At 40.9% G+C, this 19,122-nt stretch overlaps 2 protein-coding genes across 22 annotated transcripts in view; one reads left to right on the top strand and one right to left on the bottom strand.

The window, feature by feature from the left end:
• The window catches only part of LOC108164597 (small conductance calcium-activated potassium channel protein), a 69,581-nt gene extending 58,428 nt beyond the window's left edge, over positions 1–11,153 (top strand). For 15 of the 21 annotated variants that reach the window (XM_017300433.2, XM_017300432.2, XM_017300431.2 and 12 more), the window contains 6 exons: positions 1,486–1,596; positions 1,857–1,984; positions 3,871–3,940; positions 4,111–4,212; positions 4,352–4,521; positions 5,352–10,685. In XM_017300433.2, coding sequence (XP_017155922.1) covers positions 1,486–1,596; positions 1,857–1,984; positions 3,871–3,940; positions 4,111–4,212; positions 4,352–4,521; positions 5,352–5,517 — 747 coding nt within the window. In that variant the 3' untranslated portion in view covers positions 5,518–10,685. Of the gene's footprint in view, positions 1–1,485; positions 1,597–1,856; positions 1,985–3,870; positions 3,941–4,110; positions 4,213–4,351; positions 4,522–5,250 lie in introns of all 21 variants that reach the window. The other 6 variants (XM_033388001.1, XM_033387978.1, XM_033388009.1 and 3 more) reach the window with 5 other exon arrangements.
• An 848-nt stretch (positions 11,154–12,001) lies between these two features.
• On the bottom strand, positions 12,002–17,995 carry LOC108165035 (sodium-dependent nutrient amino acid transporter 1). The gene is made up of 8 exons (XM_017301071.2): positions 17,621–17,995; positions 14,346–14,526; positions 13,933–14,284; positions 13,487–13,861; positions 13,057–13,423; positions 12,703–12,979; positions 12,543–12,637; positions 12,002–12,486 (listed from the first exon to the last, which is right to left on the bottom strand). Exons 1-8 carry the CDS (start codon positions 17,753–17,755, stop codon positions 12,310–12,312), a joined length of 1,959 nt encoding a protein of 652 aa, XP_017156560.1. The 5' UTR covers positions 17,756–17,995; the 3' UTR covers positions 12,002–12,309.
• Between the last annotated feature and the right edge of the window lie 1,127 nt (positions 17,996–19,122).

Below are 19,122 nucleotides of genomic sequence, written 5' to 3'. Positions count from 1 at the left end.
CAGAAAAAGAACTTTAGTTACACGATTGTCCCTGGATTCGGGCACCTCTAAGACTAGCTTTAGATCAGAAGAACAGAAGAGCCAATAGAATTGCCAATTGCCGCCGAGTCGCACACAACAGCTATCGAAAGGCAGCTCACGATTGCCATTAGAGATGGGCAAAGGCCGATCAACAGAACAGAACAGAACAAAAAAGCAACTCTGCGACTCTGTTCGTGGTGGATATACGTATAGCCATGCGCTTAGGGCACCATCTGCCTACCACAATAATTATTACACGCCTTTTCCACTTTTCCACTATTAAATATGTCTGTATAATCTTTCGCCTTATCTCTCTCTCTCTCTCTCTCTCTCTCTCGCTCTCACTGTCTGTACTTCTATCGAATTATGCTTTTGTGTGGCTTACTATCTCTCTCTATCTCCATCTACTATATTTCTACGTATATATTCAACTATGTTTCTACCAGTCTGTCTTTCTGCTTTTTTCTTAGACATATTTGATCATGTCGTAGTCGCAGTAAAAGCTATGATACAATAAATTAAATGATAAATAAACCAAATTATGTATTTCAACTCCTAACTTGACTATGAATTGTGATTTATGGTTTCGAATTTGTTCTCTAGCTAATCGTTACGTACGTTTGTGTGTATGTATCTCTCTCTGCCAGACACCTCTAACTGTTGTAATACTACATATAGACATGTGCCAATCAAATCCAACCAAATATCGTATTTATTTAACTTCAACACCATACCATTCCACTCCGAATAGTACCTACATATAATACTTGAAACTAACCCCAAAGCCCAAGCCCAAGCCCAAACATTTAGTATTTAATATTTAACATCTCTGTATCTCTAAATTCTAACAAAAGAATACATACATATATGTATATGCATTTGTCATTTGCCGATCGCACATTAACTTAGTCGAAGGAACATTCGCACTCACTATTCATCCAAAGACAGATCAGATGTATTCATTGATTCATTGATTCATGCAGTCATTCAGTCATCGAGAGAAACCCGATATAACATACAAATTGATTGATGAAAACCGAGGAGAAGTGAAAAGAAAAGAAAAGAAAAGCAAAGCAAAAAAGAAACAAACAGAAACAGAAACATAACCTACATGTTGTAACATCCATAAAAATCTGTGTGTATTTTGCGAGCAACAACAACAAGTTCTGGACTATAACTCGATAAACAAATTCATTTGAATGTATAAACAATGAAACAAGAAAAACTGAATGAAATAACAAACTGACATCAGAGATTGGCTGACATCCAACTCAGACGAGTGCCCCAAATACACACACAGAATATACTCGTACACCATGCTGCCATGCCACATTCATCCGTCCCACACACGCACTACGGCGACTGAGTTGGGTGTCAATGTCAGTGGAGTGGACGACCAAAACTCACCTTTGACTCAGAGACAATCACAATCAAATCTCAACATATTGTGCATCGTTCTTACAGGGTGCTGGCTGCACGGCGCTGCTCGTGGCCGTCGTATCCCGTAAACTGGAGCTGACCCGTGCCGAGAAGCATGTGCACAACTTCATGATGGACACGCAATTAACCAAAAGGGTATAGATCGTCCTTCAATTTGGAATTCAACCCAATTCAACCCCAACAGTAAACGGAACCCAACCGAAACCCCAAAACGAACCTAAACAGAACAGAAATGAGACGGAGACAAGACAACGATAACGACAAGACGAACTGTAGACTGAGGACTGACTCTGGGTTGATCCATTCCAGATACTACTATCACCATATGTAACATATATTCAAACGATTCATTCTAATTTCCTTTGTATACATTTCTTCTTTGAACCAAAATTTAGCTGAAAAATGCTGCGGCGAATGTTCTTCGTGAAACTTGGCTCATTTACAAACATACAAGACTAGTAAAACGGGTTAATCCCGGCCGTGTAAGAACCCACCAAAGAAAGTTCCTTCTAGCTATATATGCGTGAGTATTTTTAGAGATCTATCAACCAACCAAAAACAACCTACCAACAAAAAATCTAACTATCAAACTAAATGTCAGACTGCCACTAAAGATTAAAACTTAAAGAGATTAACTAAATCGAATATCAAGTACTAATATAGAGTACATATGTATATCCAAAAGATACTATCGAGAGATCAAGAGTACATATATCCGTTTTCAGTGTTGGGGAGGAACGAAACGAATCGATCGATCATCGAAGCAATTTGTGACTCGTCCTTGTTTGTTTTTGTTTGTCTCTGTCACTCTCTCTGTCTGTGTCGCTCCCTCTCCCTCTCTCTCTCTCTCTCTTTATGTCTCTCTATGTCTCTCTTCTTGTCCCGTCAATCTTATGGCATACCTCTCATTAGTCCTGCTATATGTAATATGTTTGTCAGATCAATCCAATCCTAGTACCATTACCAGTGCCAGTACCAGTACCAGTACCAGTCCCCGATCCGATCCGATTCCCCCCTTAGTCCCAGTCCCCACTCCAAACCCAAGTCCCCAGACCACGTTCTCTGTGATACTTCATGCATAAATAAGTAGATTCATACTCTGTTCGAAACCTATTTCATATACTCATCAAAACTATAGGCAAGCTTTGACGGTTCGCGGAAAGCCTCCATCAGAGTCTGTAATTTGTATATAACGAATAACCAAAACAAATCAAAGAATTAATCAATGTACTAAAACTGTTAACTACCAATTACAACAAAAAACTAAAAGTAAATGAAAACCAATAAGATTGAACTCGTTTTACTAGCCTGTAAATAGGTTGTAAAGCCCTGTTTTTACGTTATGCAATAACCGAGACTAGCCACATAATCTAGCATGCAGCGTTAATATTCTAGAATCTCGTATCAAAAACTATCGCAATATCATCAAGCTTCTGCCCATGTGCCAACAGTGCCACACGTTGCACAGCCATCTGTACAGCTCCTCCTCCAGCATCCAGCATCCATCTAGCAGCAGCAACAGCATAGTGAGCAACATCCCATATGTACACACACTCTATAACCTCTGTACACTCTGTACTCTGTCCTCCCAGACTCTCTGTTCTCCACTATACCCATTTATTATCCCCCAGTTCTACTTTTCCGAATCATACAACAACATTTGTGACTCGTTGTGACTGCGATCCTTGCGATGATTAAGGGCTCAAGAGATATGATGATATTTTCACGATACGATTTTCTGCAATTTTAGCGCCACAAAAAAAATATGTACGGACTTTGTTTTTTCTATAATCTAATCAAATATCCACCCACAACGGCACATCAAATTTTACACACAAATGAAAAACAAAAGATAAATAAAAAAAAAACATAAACCTTTTTCAGTGAACTTTATTATGCAGTGCGTTTCAGAACTGTAAGATTGCCGTCTTTAATCCACATTATTATTAATTTTGGCTCTTTTAAGCAAAAACTATGTGCTTCTTGAATTTTTGTTATTCGTTTTTTTTATATTTCCATGATTAATCATATATTCTATAGCCGACTATCTGAAAAGTTCTGAAACGTGCTGTAATTGTTGTCCGATTCGAATATATGTATGTATAAGAGCTCTAAAACTGATATTTCGGCAGGCCGGAACAGAACGATCCCATCGCCGATTCCAAAAACAGGATCGTGTGTGTGTGCATATCGAAATTGTAAGGCTATAAGGTTGAACCGTTGTAAGGTTGGAAAAGGGATTGCAAAGTAAGACCAAGAAGCAGCCTCCACTCCTACTAAAAAAACTAACTTCAAATTTACTGCAAATAGATTGAGATTTTAGTGCTTATGTGTTGGGGAGACCACTTTTTGAATGTACTGAAATAATGTAATCTCTATAATGTTGATGACTCTTCCAATGCGATGCAGGTTGCGAAAAGTTAAAATGGATCAGCGCAAACTAATGGATAATGCCAACACAATAACCGATATGGCCAAGGTAGCTAGCAACCAAACATATATGTATATCCTTATAGAACACATACGAGTATGTGTGTAGACTCGTATTTAGTATGTGCATTTAGATATGCACATATGTATATGCCCGATACCGAAACCGATACCGATACCGATACCAATACACGATACCAATGCATTTCACATTCACAGACACAAAATACCGTCTACGAGATAATATCGGACATGTCTAGCCGCCAGGATGCCATCGAGGAACGCCTAACAAATCTAGAGGACAAAATGCAGAACCTACAAGTATGACAAACAATCGAATTGAAAACCCCATTACACAATTGATTGAATGCCACTGATTGCACTTCACACAACCATATGTTCTATATGCACACTCTACGACACGAGTATATATGTATGTATGCTATTATCCCTTCCACAGGAGCACATGGAAAGCCTTCCGGACCTATTGTCTCGTTGTCTTACCCAGCACCAAGAGCGCATCGAGCAACGACGGAACTTTTTACACCCAGACACTGCTGCAGCCCCCATCCAACAGCCAACGCCCCAATCGATGTTCAATGCAGCCCCCATGCTGTTCCCCCACTCAAGGTGAGTCCTTTGCTCCACTCTTTCTTGGTCTCTATCTTTCTTTGTGTCTTTGTCATGTCCATTATCCTCATCCACTCATCCATTCATCTCTTCATCCCCACTCCCATTCCCATCTCCATCGCCATCCACCATTCCACATCCACCAATCCACCAATCCACATCCCCACCCACATGGACATGTCTATCATTATAGCGAAACTTGTGCCTGTCATTTCAATTTGTTTTCGTTGTCTGTGAATTGTGCGGGGAAGCGCCTCATGCCATCATCTAGTGCTCATTTGTAAATATATATTATACACATATATTTCCTTGATGTCCACTTGCACACTTGAATCCTCCAAATTACATCCCCGAAACTCTATGATTCCTCCCCCCGAAAAAACCACCATCCTTCTTCTCCATCTTCTATGCAAGATTCATATGATTTACGACTGTGACGCTTCGACTGAGGGACGATGGAGCATGGCAAAAAAGGTGCCATAATATAGAGGTGGCAGCGCTCTTTTGCATTCCTATCGATATTCTATCGATGCTATCGCTCTCTTATCGATAAACGGACAGCTACTCAGGGATTTCTTTTGTATATATTCTAAAAACTTAGGACTATTCAATCTCATGGCTTTATCGCATATCATAAAAATATATCTTTCTATCCATTGTCATTGATCTTTCATTGATTTCTCATGCATACACACACCGATACACCGATACACCGATCCAACGATACAGATACACACCCATACAGAATCGCCAAAGTTAAATTTGTTTTTCGAAAGCGTACTTTGATAACAACAACGACAATTAACAATCGAATAATGCTTTTTGCATAGAAGTGTTCCCTCATCCAATAACGCCGCTGCTACTTACCATTGGCCAACAAGCCCTATTTTGCCACCTATATCTAGTAGAACACCACATTTAGTGCCTGATACTCACATGCCATCAAATGGATCTGCAGTTAATAGCTACGCATCTTCCAACAAATACGGCAGTTGAATATCAGAGAGAAGAGAGCGCTCCAGTTCCGTGATTAACATCGAGATGCTACCATTAAAGCCCCCATCCCCCAAAACTACGTCAACGTCAATGTCCATGTCAAAACCAAAAGCCATGTCGTCGTCGCCGCCACTGGGCGCTGAGATTGCGCTGAGGCAACGTTTGCATTCGCCGTCGTTATCACAGTCCCAATCCCAATCGCAGTGGCAGTCGCAGTCGCAGTCACAGTCCGAAACACAGTCACACGCACAGCTGCAATATCGGGGAATATCACTGTCGCTGGAATACCTGTTGCATCGTGTTGGTGAGACAATACCACCGGTCATACCAGAGGATGTTGAATCGCCGACTAATACGAACACGAACAGCAACAGTTCGCCGGACCAAAATGCCATAGCGATGTGTACGATGACTGTACCATCATCGAGCTCAGCGCCGGCATTCAGCGGCAAAGCTGCCCCAACGCCAAAGCAAACCGACGCTAGCGATGGCAGTGGAATTGTGAAATCGATAACGATAACGGACCCACTGACTGCAGCACTGGCGACATCGATGCCGATGCCGATGCCGATGCCGATGCCGATGACGATGACGACGACGAGTGGCACAGCCGCCGCCTCAACAAAGATCACTGAGAATAAGTTTACTAGAAAGAGAGAACGTGTATGCAATAATAGTAGTAATAGTGCTAGGTAATAATAGTAAATAGTAAATAATAGTGGTAATAGTAATATTAGTAATTCTACAAGTCGAATTTCGAAAGTCGGCCTTTTGTAAATAAAGCCTCTTCGGAATGAGAAACAAACAAAACACAAAACTCAAAAGGTAAAACGCTAGCATATACATACATACAATACATACATAACTATATGTTATATACTTACATGCATATGTCTGTTGATGTACACACACACTCTTATGGATATATATAGCCCTGAAAACAAAAAACATATACACTTACATACATATAGTATATATATATATATACAATGGTGTAACATTTTTTTCCTAAGTTTTAGGCTATAGAAATATTTGTAATTTTCACCTTTGGTGTGTCCCGTGAGGCAGCCTGTGTTTTGCAAACTACTAAAATTATATACAAGTATATAAGTATGTATGTCCTGGTAATGCATTGCATAAGTGTGTGTGTGTATGTGTGTTTGTGTTTGTGTGTGTGTTCGAGAGGGAGGTGATGTTCCGTATGGGATGTGATCGGAATCTGTACTGTGGCGAAGCGTGCTTTATCATCCGCAGATCATAATACAATCCCCCAGCAACTCGAGCGCTCAAAGAACCTACTTAAATACAGTCCCTGGAACACTCCTTTACCTCCCAGCAGCACTTCCTGTAAAATCTTTAGTGCAGCACTTTCCTTACAACCATCCTCTGCCTACCCTACCCCCACAAGTCAATGCCTATCCAGAACATGTCCTCCCTTCTGTACGCAGTTTTGTGTGTGTAATATGTAAAGCAGAATGTAAATGGAAATATGAACAGCGACAACTAGAACAATTATATATGTATACAACAACAAGAAGAACCCACTATATGTATAGCTGTAAAACGTCAGATGTTTTAAGAACTATCTACTAGAAAGCGCGTTAAAACAGTAAGCAAAAACGAACGAAGAACGAGTAGCGAGTAGCGAGTAACGAGTAACGAGTAACGATGAACGATGAACGAAGAAGTGAGGAACAACCCACAAACAAGTAGTACATACTATTGTACATCTACTAGCGTCTGGCTTTAATTAAACTAACGAAACAAAACAAAACCAATTTAATGGAAACACGTTTGTTGTTGTCTTCTTTTTCTACATATATATCTATATATATCGGTATATACATATACATATATATATACGAGTATATTATTTCGAGTTGTTCGTTGTTTTTTGCCTTTTTCTTTTCTACCAAAAGAAATTATGAACTCAATTAGGAACCTGACTAGCTTTCGAGGGAGTTACTTACGTGACGAGAAGACGTTGATAGTAGCATAGACTAAAAGGAAACCAAAAAAAAAAAACAAAACAAAAACAGAACTAAAACTAAATTAAAAGTAAAGTAAATTAAATGTAAAAGTAAAAGTAAAGTAACCAAATCGATATAAAGATAAAAGAAAAGAGAACAATTTTAATTGAACTTTTGTAACATATTACATTTAGAAATTCACATTAATTTACAAGAAAAACCCTAGCTGGTAAACAGAACAGACTCTAGGCTCCAGAATAGAAACAGACTAGAGAGCAGAGTAGATCGGAAACAGAGAGGTAGGAGCTGAATGAGGTGAAGGAGGTGAAGGAGGTGTATGAAGTGTAGGAGGAACCCCCCAAACAAAAGATATAGTGTACGAGTAGTCTTAATAGCAGAAGTGGCCGAGCTACGTAAAGATTTTCTAAAGATTCTAAAAGGAATTATATATACTATATATATACATATACATACATACTATTAAAAGTATTAACGGAAAGCATCGAAGTTAGTCGAAATTTAGAGAGAATAAGGTCAAAACTAGCTAAATGCATAACTTCAACAAATGCTTTGTAAGGACTCAAAAAACAACAAGGAGGAGCAAACAAGATATACATACAACTGAATTCCCCAGATAGTGCCCCAGTCCCAGACCCCGTTCCTAGCCCCTGTCCCTGCCCCTGCCACATCCTCTAGAACCGAATAGAACCCGTGAAGAACCAGAAAGGATCAAAATATCTGTATAATCTATAGACTATATATATAGCCATAGGTGCTGTAGATCCCTTAAGCCAATTAACGTATCGGAGTTTCCCTTCAAAGACATTCCGCCTCCACGACCAACATCCCCACAACAGCCACAGCCCCGCGACAGCCCCCGAGACGATCTTTGATTTGGAATTTCCAGGATTTAGGATTTAGACACCACCCCCTTCATAAAGAAAAGAAAAGAAAAATAAAGAAAACCAAAAGTTTCTCAACTGTCTGATAGGTGTAACTTACGAGTAATATACAAAAATATATCCCCGAGAGATAGATAGAACCAGGAGGAGAACTTCCTAAGGACCCTAAGAAGAGAATCCCCCAGAGGAGTTTCAAAAAGGAGAAGACAAACTAAACAAACGAACTAAACGAACCCTTAACAAAAATGTGTGTATACCTATTTATAATATTGAATATTTAAATTGAAATGAACGTTCAAGACTGCTGTCAAAATAGCTTTATCACAAAATAAATAACAAAGATCTACACGAGACACAGAACAAGAACAGATCACAAATGAAAACAGATCCGAACCGATCGGAAAAGATCAGAACAAGAACAGTACAGTACAGAACATAACAACAGAGCAAACACCTCACTCAGAACACATACTACCACACGACACTGACACTGACACTGACACTGACACAGACATTGGCATGGAATACGCCCACGCCCAGCTTTAACGTTATGTATTGATGCATATTTGGGTTTCAACTCTACAACAACAACAACAACAACAACTTTAAACGAACAAATATCGATACATGTATGTGTCGATAGGCGATATATCAAATCGAATCAAATCGAATTGAATCGAATAATTGGTACAAGATCAAATTCCCCCTTGAACTGGTTTCCTAAGCCCCACAAAAATATTAAACAAATTAAAACTTAAAAACGAAACAAAACCAAAACCAAAAAACTTTGATATGAGGGACCGAAATTTCAAAGACAGGTCTTTATTATACAAAATACCAAAACCAAAAAAAAACAAAATCAAACAACTAATAGGAGTCTCTGCCTAAAAACAGAACCTACAAAAAAAAAACACTCAACAAGAACACCAATGGAACATTCAACAGAATCACTTTATAAAAAAACACGATTTATAGACGCTTTTGAGCTGGAATTCAGTGGCAGTTGCAGTTGCAGAAACAGGACACACCACATACTCGATCATGAATGAGCCCCACACCATGTGTTTGGCTAAATGTTGTTCCTTTCGGGTGTAGCACTCGTATATGTACATATGTGCTTGTCCAGTCGTCCCTGTTGCTGTTGCTGTCGTTTGTCCAGTCCCCTGTCCTGTGGCCCGTGGCCCGTGGCCCGTGGCCTGTGTGTTGTGTACTTTGTGTGTTGGTTTTTCATATTTTTCTAATACGATTTCTAATTGAATATGCATACATGATGAATAAATCTTGTGTATGTATATATTATTTTCTTCAGCGAATCGTAGAGCTCGTGGGGTACTGCGAAAATCACAAAGTGTTGCACACGCCTGATCCTAGAACCGAACCGAACCGTACCGAAAACTGGATACAAGTTCTCTCAATCGTACATCGAATACCAGGAATACCAGAATCCCAAACTGAAATAACTGTCTTTTGGGTACATTTACACGCTCAGATCAATAGTATACATATGTATATAGAGGTTCCCCTGCCACCATCCCCAGATTCCAGTCCCACACCTTTTCCCACTCTTTCAACTACTATTGTATGTAGAATGAGGTATGGTATGCAAAAAATATATAAGGTTACAAATACATTTACATATACAATAAACACACACTCATACACACACACACACACACACACATGAATATATATACATACACATACTTATATACATGTACAGACGGTCTAGAGAGTATATACCCCGAGAGGAACCCGCGACGACACAAAAAATAAGATCATATTTGACTTTATATGTATTATAGTAATGTATTCAGTAGCTAAATCGAAAGCCGAAGCAAAGACCAATTTATTAAACGACAAATTAAATGGAAAAAAAAATTAAATGAAAACCGAAAAAGAACAATTATTATGTTAAACTAAACAATAAAGAGCATGAGGATGATGTAGAGGATGTAGAGATGAACGCGAAGAAGCAGGCGAAAAGTGAAACAATTTTTTATTAAAAAACAAAAAAGAAAACCTAAAGGAAATGAAAACCTAAACTAGAATGCATTGCATGATTTAAACAAACGAAAACAAAACAGAAGAATAGGTAAAAAAGAAACCGAAACTAAAGTAAATGCAACTAAATCTAAAACTAACGTCAACTAAAGCTAAACCTTAAACTATAACTAAGTAAATCTAAATTAAACTTAATTAAATTAGTATAGTTGAAAGGGAAAAGATTTGATTTCTAAAAGAAATGCGTAGGAAGATTTAAAAACCACAAAAAAACCAAAAACCAAAAACAAAAACCCCCAATGAAAAAATAGTTTATTTTAAATTAATTGTATTGTATATTTAAATTTACATGTAAAAAACTAAACCGATACCCGAAACAGAAACCAAACAAATTATATTGTTATATATCTCATCGAGGAACCGTGTTTTGCAAAAGCTTTAATATTTAGGGTGCCTACATTTGCTAAATTAGTATTTTACGATTGAAAAACAAAACGAAAATCTAAAAAATAAACGAGAAAACAGAAATACAGAAACCACAGACACAAAATAGCATTAACATAGAAAACAGATTATGAAGTTGAGGATGAGGATGAGGATAAGAGGCGATTCGAAAACCTAGTCACACAAGAAATCGACAAAAGAAAAGCAGAACACTAGTAAAAGGCAGTTCATAGAACCCGCGTAATGTTTGGTAAAGTCAAGAATCTAAAGCTAAGGAAAACCCCCAAGCCCCAAACACCAAACCCAAACCCAAAACAAACAAAAATCGAAACACAATTACATAGGAATACCATACAAAAAACAAAAACAAGAAAAGAAACCAAACCTAATGCAAATATTGTATTTGTATTTGAGATATGAATTTTAAGAATGTTTATTAGACTTACGATTTGTTATTTTGTATACATATATATATATATATATAGCATATATATATTATATGTATTATGTATGTAGCATAAACTGATCGGATCTGATGACGATTATAATTGTTTTTTTTTTTTGCTCATTAAGCATTTACCTTGTAAGAATTCCCACTATTTATAGCAAATTTACCATATTACATAAAATCAATTGATGTACTGTTATAATGTACACTTCTCCCCCTTCCCAAAGAAGATCGAGAATATGAGAACAAGGATCTATAAGGAGAATGAGAATGAGGTAAGATCTGTGGGTGAAGTAGGGATAGAAAGAAGAAACCCCCCCCCCCCCCCCCCCCCCCCCATAAAATTGTAAATTATTAATTTAAAACCAAAAAAGAGAACAATTGAAATTTTAACAATAATAAAGGGCTTTGTATGAAAGAAAAACCAACAAAAACTGAATAAAAATAAATTAAAAATATAAAATCAAGCAATTTGTGTAATTTTTTTCGTATTGGATTGGAGAGGAGTACTGGAGAGGTTTCTCTGGAAGAGGGTGCCCTCCTAAATGGAAGAAATACAACCATACAAACCATGGCAACGCTTAAAGAGAAGAGTGGAAATGCCTATTTATATAGCATAAAAAATACCAGTAAGTCATCGGAGTCATCGTTAAGATCACATGTCCTCTCAGAGGAAAACAGGTATATTTTATTTCTTTTTTCAAAGGGCTAATAAAATGCAAATTTTGAAATATGACGAGTATCATAGTTTATTATCTGATACGATTCGATTTATACATAGGACAACAAAAACAAAAAAAAAACGGGAAATTTATTAATATATTATATATGTACATGTAAATGATGCTAGCAAGGGATCACTCCACTTCACACATTTAAGTATATTTGGTTGAAGGGTCTGCCTGTGGCTTTGTGTCGGCATTTGTGATGGCTTCATAGAGGCTGAAAATGGCATACAACTAACACACGGATACTACACGATAAACCTAATCTCAGATATCGAAGATCTATTCCGGATATCTATATCCTAGGTATTGCTACCACAGAAGTGGCCCACCTTCTGCCAGAAGGCGCCCAGCTTGGAGGACTGCTTCTTGGTGGCTCTCTGGGCGGCCTTCTCGTTCTTGAAGATCACCCATAGACGTTTCGTTTCGGGATTGGCCGGACCCCACTTATCGCTGGGCCGCAACGAGGCCACAAAGGACTGTAATAGGGAAACGATTAAAACCTGTTCAAGATGGATGATATCCAAATACTCACTTGGCCCAAGCTGCCCTCCCTGTGATGGGAGATGTACCACATCCACCAGAGTGGGAACTGTGCGGCGCCGATGCCAAACAGCAGCCAGCCAGCCACTAAAGAGATCAAAAGTCATGGATAAGATACTAGAGAAACCAAGACTATTCCAAAGAGTACTCACCATTTGCCGACTCCGGGAAGAACTGTTCGCTGTAGGTAATGGGCTCGATGGTGACCATGGAGTAGATGAAGATGACGATCATCATGACGGGCGTGAAGAAGGACCAGCAAACTCTCCAATATAGGGACACCCTTCGGTTGCACATGAACTCGACATCGTCGCAAAAGTTCTGCATACCATAGATCCAGACAATGCCTGCCAGCTCGAAAATGGCTAAAATGAAGACCACATAGGTGCCGCCATAGAAGTCTACCAGCGTGAGGATCCACTGTCCACCCTGTTGAAGGATACGAGGAGAAACACAGACTTAGAGAAAATACAATTATTCAGAAAGCTGAATGGGCAGTCACTTACTGGTGTCACATAGACCAGGCCCATAAGGAAGCCGCATATGGAGGTGGCCAGCGCCACTTTCCAGTACTTCCAGCTCTTGAACTGATCGCAAAGGATCGTCACAATGGTGCTCTGCAGGGCCACAATCGATCCGATGCCCAGGACAAACAGCATGAAGAAAAAGAGCACCGAGAAGAGCTGCGGCACCGCCTGGAACTTGGAGATGGCATCCGGATACGAGATGAATGCCAGTCCAGTGCCACTGCGCACCACATCACGGATGTTCTCGATCTGCAGATTGTGGGCCAGATTGCCGAGAATCGCAAAGATCGTAATGCCGCCCAGCAAACTCGTCAGCGTGTCCAGGGTGGTCACAATCATCGCATCCCTGCCATCGATCGAGAAAATGTTAAAAAACGATCTGATTCCATAGATCGTGGGCACTACTCACCTGTAGATGCCATGATCGAAGCGATTGTACGAGGCAAACATGATGATCGGCCCCGAGCCGACGGCCAGAGAGAAGAAGCACTGGACGACGGCATTCTTCCACACTGTGGGATTCAGGAGCTCTCCCCATTGCGGCTCCAGGAAGAAGATAATGCCATCCCGTGCACCTTCTAAGGTGACGGCCCTGACCAGCAGGATGAACAGCACCACGTAGGGGAAAAGGGCCAGGAAGTAGGCCGCTTTGCCGGAGCTCTTAACACCGCGCATTATCACAAGGAAGATGACCACCCAGGAGACGAACAGAGCCAGCGTCAGCTTCCAGTCGGGGTCACCAATACCATCGGATATGTCCATCTTCTCCTTAATCACCACATTCCTGTCGAGACACAGAGAAACATAGGGACTGCATTCAAAGAGAGGTTTGTTCGTCACCCAAGGAGAACTTACAGAAAGTAGAGCTCGGAGCTGCTCTGAAGCTTCACTGTGTCCGTCAGTGCGGTGACGTTGGTGACGTTGCTGCTGCTGAAGAGCAGAGCATCCGTGTCCTCCTGCGGCCGCGAGTCGACACAGTTTATCCAATCTTCCCAGCAGTAGGACCAGGGCAGCACCGATTGGAAGGACACAAAGAGATAGTAGAGCGTCAGGGCCAGCAGCGAGGAGTAGTAGGTGATGATGCAGATGGTGGCAAAGGCCTGGCCGTAGCCCACGCCCACAAAGCCCGGGACCACAGACCAGATCTTCACAGTGCCCTGGCTGGTGAACTGTCCCATGATCATTTCCAGATAGTACATGGGCTTGCCTGCAAGCAGATGAAGGATCAAATGTATGATCAGGACTCATACGTGTCTCGTTTCTATTACCAATCAGGAAAAGCACAATGATGTAGGGTATAAGAAAGGCACCGCCACCATTCTCGTACGCCGTGAAGGGGAATCGCCAGACATTGCCCAGCCCCACGGACACCGATATGCAGGACATGAGGAACTCCAGGCCATTGCCCCAATTGGTGCGCTCGGGCTTCTGCTGCTCCGCATCCACCTTCTGCAAAAGAGATCCAAGATTGGTTGTCAGAGTCCCGCCATACATGAGTAATACCTTTACGAAAAATTCCAGACACATGACTAAATATTTAGACACTCATTAGCGGTGCATTTTTGACTCGGGTAAATATGTATGATCTGGCAACACACACAGCCCTGCCCACGAACGCGTGTCAGCAGTATCCCAACAAAGTTGGTATTTCCAAATCTGAACTCCCAGATAAGCCGCAGGCAAATATGTATCTAAGCTTGTACACGCTCTTAACTACAGACAGATAATGCTATACACCATATATAATTATGTATCATTCATTGTGACATATTTATATTTGTTTCCGTTTATCGTGATAAGATTGGAGGAGGGGCACTAGTATTCTAAAGCGATCGATACTACCTAGCCACAATGTTCTCTCCCTGAGATCCATGCACTCACAAAAGATTCCTTAAATTTATTAAGAACTAATATCAAAGTATTTCCTGAAAAGATCCAAGCCCACGATAGTCCAAGGATCGATGATAGAAGTAGTTCCAAAAATATTCCTACAATTTTAGTGAATTCTGTTTGTGGAAATATAGCTGGAAAGGTATGTAGGTATTTTCGTCATGAATCATGAATCATTATAGAATCTAGATCTTAGTTGAAATCATTGTGTGTACAGCCTTCCAATCTTGCAGCGAATATTTCCTTCATTCGCTCTGTGCATTTAGTCATGCTATATATCATTCTTTTCGTTGTAAAAACTGATCACTCCCTTTCATTCAAATGAATGGAAGCAGCTAGTTTTGTTTCATGAATCAGCGAAGCGAAAGGGAATGGGAACGGAGCTTAACCAATAGTCATAAGGGCCTTTAAAGCAATTAGCTCTGAATCTGAATGCATTTTGTTCTATAAATATCAATTAACAAAAGGCACTGCATAATGCCTGCCCCCGCCAACTGTTTTGGGAAGAAAAGATTTGCCTAATTCCCCGGCCGTCCAGAAAAACCCCCGTCAATAAAGTGTTTAAATGGTATTTATATTCATCATAATTTCCATTTCCATTCTGTTAATGCATTAGTCGGGAACCTACCCCGACATTGAGATCCATCGTCCAACACGATAGGGCATCGGAGAGATCGAGTTTGCCCGAACAGCTTTCCCAGCAAAAAGTTCACACGTTGACTGGACAGACAATTGGATTCTAGTTAATGACTCACTCTCTGAGTCGGTGTCTCTAAAGCAATTATAATATTCATTGACACAAGTGTAGAGACAGAGAGAACGAGAGCGAGAACGAGAACGAGAGCACGAGAATACGGCTGAAAACTATGGGCCCAATAGGGTATATCTATGAAACGCACCTTTCATATGATTTTAAAGCACTCTCGTGTAATGGGTATCATTAATTATAATTGTTACGAGTACATATTTTTTGTACTAATATGATGGAAATCTATTTTCAGCAATACATTTGCACAGCAGCACCAGCTGGGGGGTTCCGTTGGCGTCGTTACCTGTTTTTTACGGCCCCCAAAACGGGGGTTCGACAGAGAACTGTTGTGCCGCCTTACATATATTTGCTATTCGTACAGAAAAACGGCTGTTTAAATAAAATAATAACTCAGAGAGACACACCGTGCGGGCGAAGGGGGGGAGACAATGGGCGGCGGGCGGGAAAGCTACGGCGGCAATTACGGAGATAAATGAAAACGAAAACTGCATCATTATAAGGCTGTAGAAACTGTAGAGTCGAAGCCAAAGACTATATGTTTGCCTATCCACTTTATCTCCGCCAAGGGTGTTACAATCTTGTACTCATTTTGCAATGTTACGAATACCTTACAAAATATATTGTGTTTTTTAAGACTATAGACTTTAAAGGCTGTTGAACTTAAGATTTGTTATCTAATGGAATCGAAGTCTACATACATATGTATCCATGATTAAATCTTTGGAAGCTACCTGAATGCCTGACACATTCTGATGGGTGGAATGGGGTTTTGGGGAAACCACACATTATTCAATATTTAAATGAAAGAAAAGTCCCCCACTTTACAGAACTGGAAACTCTTCTAGCCACTTATTTAGAATTCAGCTGCCGGATTGGGTAATACCACAGAATACCTTCCACTGGGCTCTTCCCCTATTTGCCCGTTTTAGCCAACATTTGATCATTGGTTTAGCACCAGCGCCGTGACAAGTCAGTTCCAGCTAGGGGCTCAGTTTGGTTCGGTACAGTTCTGATCTGATCTGTTCTGTTCTGTTCTGTCATTGCAGTCATCTTTCGTGTGGAAACGGGTTTCCGCCCCAGCGATATACCCACGATATGCGCACTTAAACATATAGTAATAATATGTACAATAGTACGAGTAGTACTATCGTATATTATTATATCTGGAAAGTGTGCTGTTAGAGTAGTGCCGGCCGCGCAGTTGAAGGCTGTCTAAGATAAGTTTCGGTTCGGTTCGTTCGTTTCGTTTCGGTTTCAGGGAATTATGGTTTTTCTGGGGCATTCACTACAGGTACTATACGGGTATTCTTATGTACGACTGTGCTGTAATAAACCGTATAAGATATGCATTTAATATCCGCCAGACAAAGTCTTTCCCAGCTCTCCTTAGCTGCCCCCTCCTCTCCCCAGCTCTCCTCAGCTCTCTGCGCTGACTGCGTGTGCGTTGGGCGGTGGATTGTAAATCGCATTTTCGTTTGTCGGTCGATTAGCCCTGCAATTAAAGACTGACTGACTTAATGATCATAATGACCATAAAGCCATAAAGGCAAAACAACGGTGGAGCCCCGGTGGAACATGACTAAACTAACCACCAATCCGAACAGCATAACTGCCGTAACCCTCTACAGTACTTATCCTTATTCGCATCCCATCCTCTGGCGAAGGGCCGTTGGGTCGGTCACATACTTTCCCACTCAACTATGGCTTACGATTCTGTAATCTGTCGCCATATGGCGGCCATCCACTTATGCCCGCCACTCCACACTCGAGTGGTGCCCCGGCACTGCACTTGAAACTAATTTCATTAGCTCTTTGCGCCGTGATTATTTTATGGAGTGTTGCACAAGGGTTTCCACGCAGAGGGGGGGATGGTTCTTCACTTACTTCTGTTGTGGTTTCTAAAGATGCGGCTGCTTCTGCTGTTGCTGGTGCAGTTGGTGGGGCCGATTCTCCTTTTGCTCCTGCAGCACCTGTGCCATTGCTGGTACCATTCTGCTGATGAACACCTTTCAGTTCCATTTTGAAACTCCGCTTTTGTGGTGGATATGGCCAACGCTTAAACACCTACTCGTTCTTATGACGTTCTCTGTGCACTTGAAACTGTTAATTGCAATTGGTAATTAAACACATTTCATGGGCCAACCGTTCTCAGCCCTTGGCTCTGGTTCTGGTTCTGTTGTTATGGTCACTGGCTTTGGATGGAGTGGTTGTGATTGTGGTTGTGGTGCCGCGAATGCCACGGCTAGAACTGAGAATGCTCCGAGCGCTTGCCGCTTTAAGAACTGCCAAAGTACAAGCAGCGTTTCGACAGGCAGCGGCGCTCAAAGCCCAGGCGGGCAGCAGCAGCGCCAACAGGTAAAAAGCGTGAAATTATTCACACAGATACCTCACTCACTCACACTACCATTTGCATTCCCATTCCCGTGAGCACATGGCGGGGGAAATACTTTGTGATCGTGTGCTCGTCGTGGCTTCAGATACAGATACATAGATACTCCTCGGGCGGCCCCGATTGTCGCGTGCTAACGTTCCATGGAGTAGAGATGGGGATGGGATGTGTGTTTTGGGGTAGATCTGTTCCGGAAATGATACGAGTTTTCCCAAGCAAATACCATAGCCAGTGCTCACTGTGGGGCGCTACCAATGAAACATCCAAAACTTCGATAAAAACCGAATAAGGTAAGAGGTTCGATTATAAACCGTTCAAAGGCACTGCAGTAAATACCTCCCCAAAGACGCAGACGTAAACGCCGTAAAACTCACTTCCCGATCCAGACCCGAAACCCAAGAGCATGACAAACGATATTCGCGTACCAATAGAGATTAAGTAGGTTCTCCAGTACCAGTAACAGCGCCAGTGCCAGTACCAGTACCATTACCCGATGACCACCAGAAAATAAAATGTCAAAAGAACTCCAGACATCACTAATTGGACTGCTGGCCCACAAGTAATCGATAATAAATTCAGTTAAATTCGATTCATTGGTCAATGAATGTTCGGGCCACAAACTTTTACGATCCAGTGCGCCTGATCAGCGGTCCTCTAGTTTATTGCGTGGCGATCCATCGATCCATCGTGCCATCGTGCCATCATGGACTCTGGCTGCTATGACGCCCAGAGCTCTCCACGATACCAACATTGCAGGTACAATCATTCATCCGTTCTTAGGCAATGTCGATATCGGTACACGGCTATCAGATATAGATGTACATACGTAGATTGTATGAGTTTTTATTTAAGTTTTTCCATGGAACTGGTGAATCCGTTCGCAACGGATCCGGTATAATCTTTATAAACTCGTACGAACAATACGAGTATGTATGTGACCAGATAATAATATCATAAACATATCGTAATTGGCATCACTTTTAACGTGGATAAGATA

The sequence above is a fragment of the Drosophila miranda genome, chromosome XL, assembly GCF_003369915.1.
Source record: "Drosophila miranda strain MSH22 chromosome XL, D.miranda_PacBio2.1, whole genome shotgun sequence".
NCBI classification, from domain to species: Eukaryota; Metazoa; Arthropoda; class Insecta; order Diptera; family Drosophilidae; genus Drosophila; species Drosophila miranda.
The sequence above is the reverse complement of the archived record's forward strand: the minus strand, read 5'-3'. Positions and strand labels throughout refer to the sequence as shown.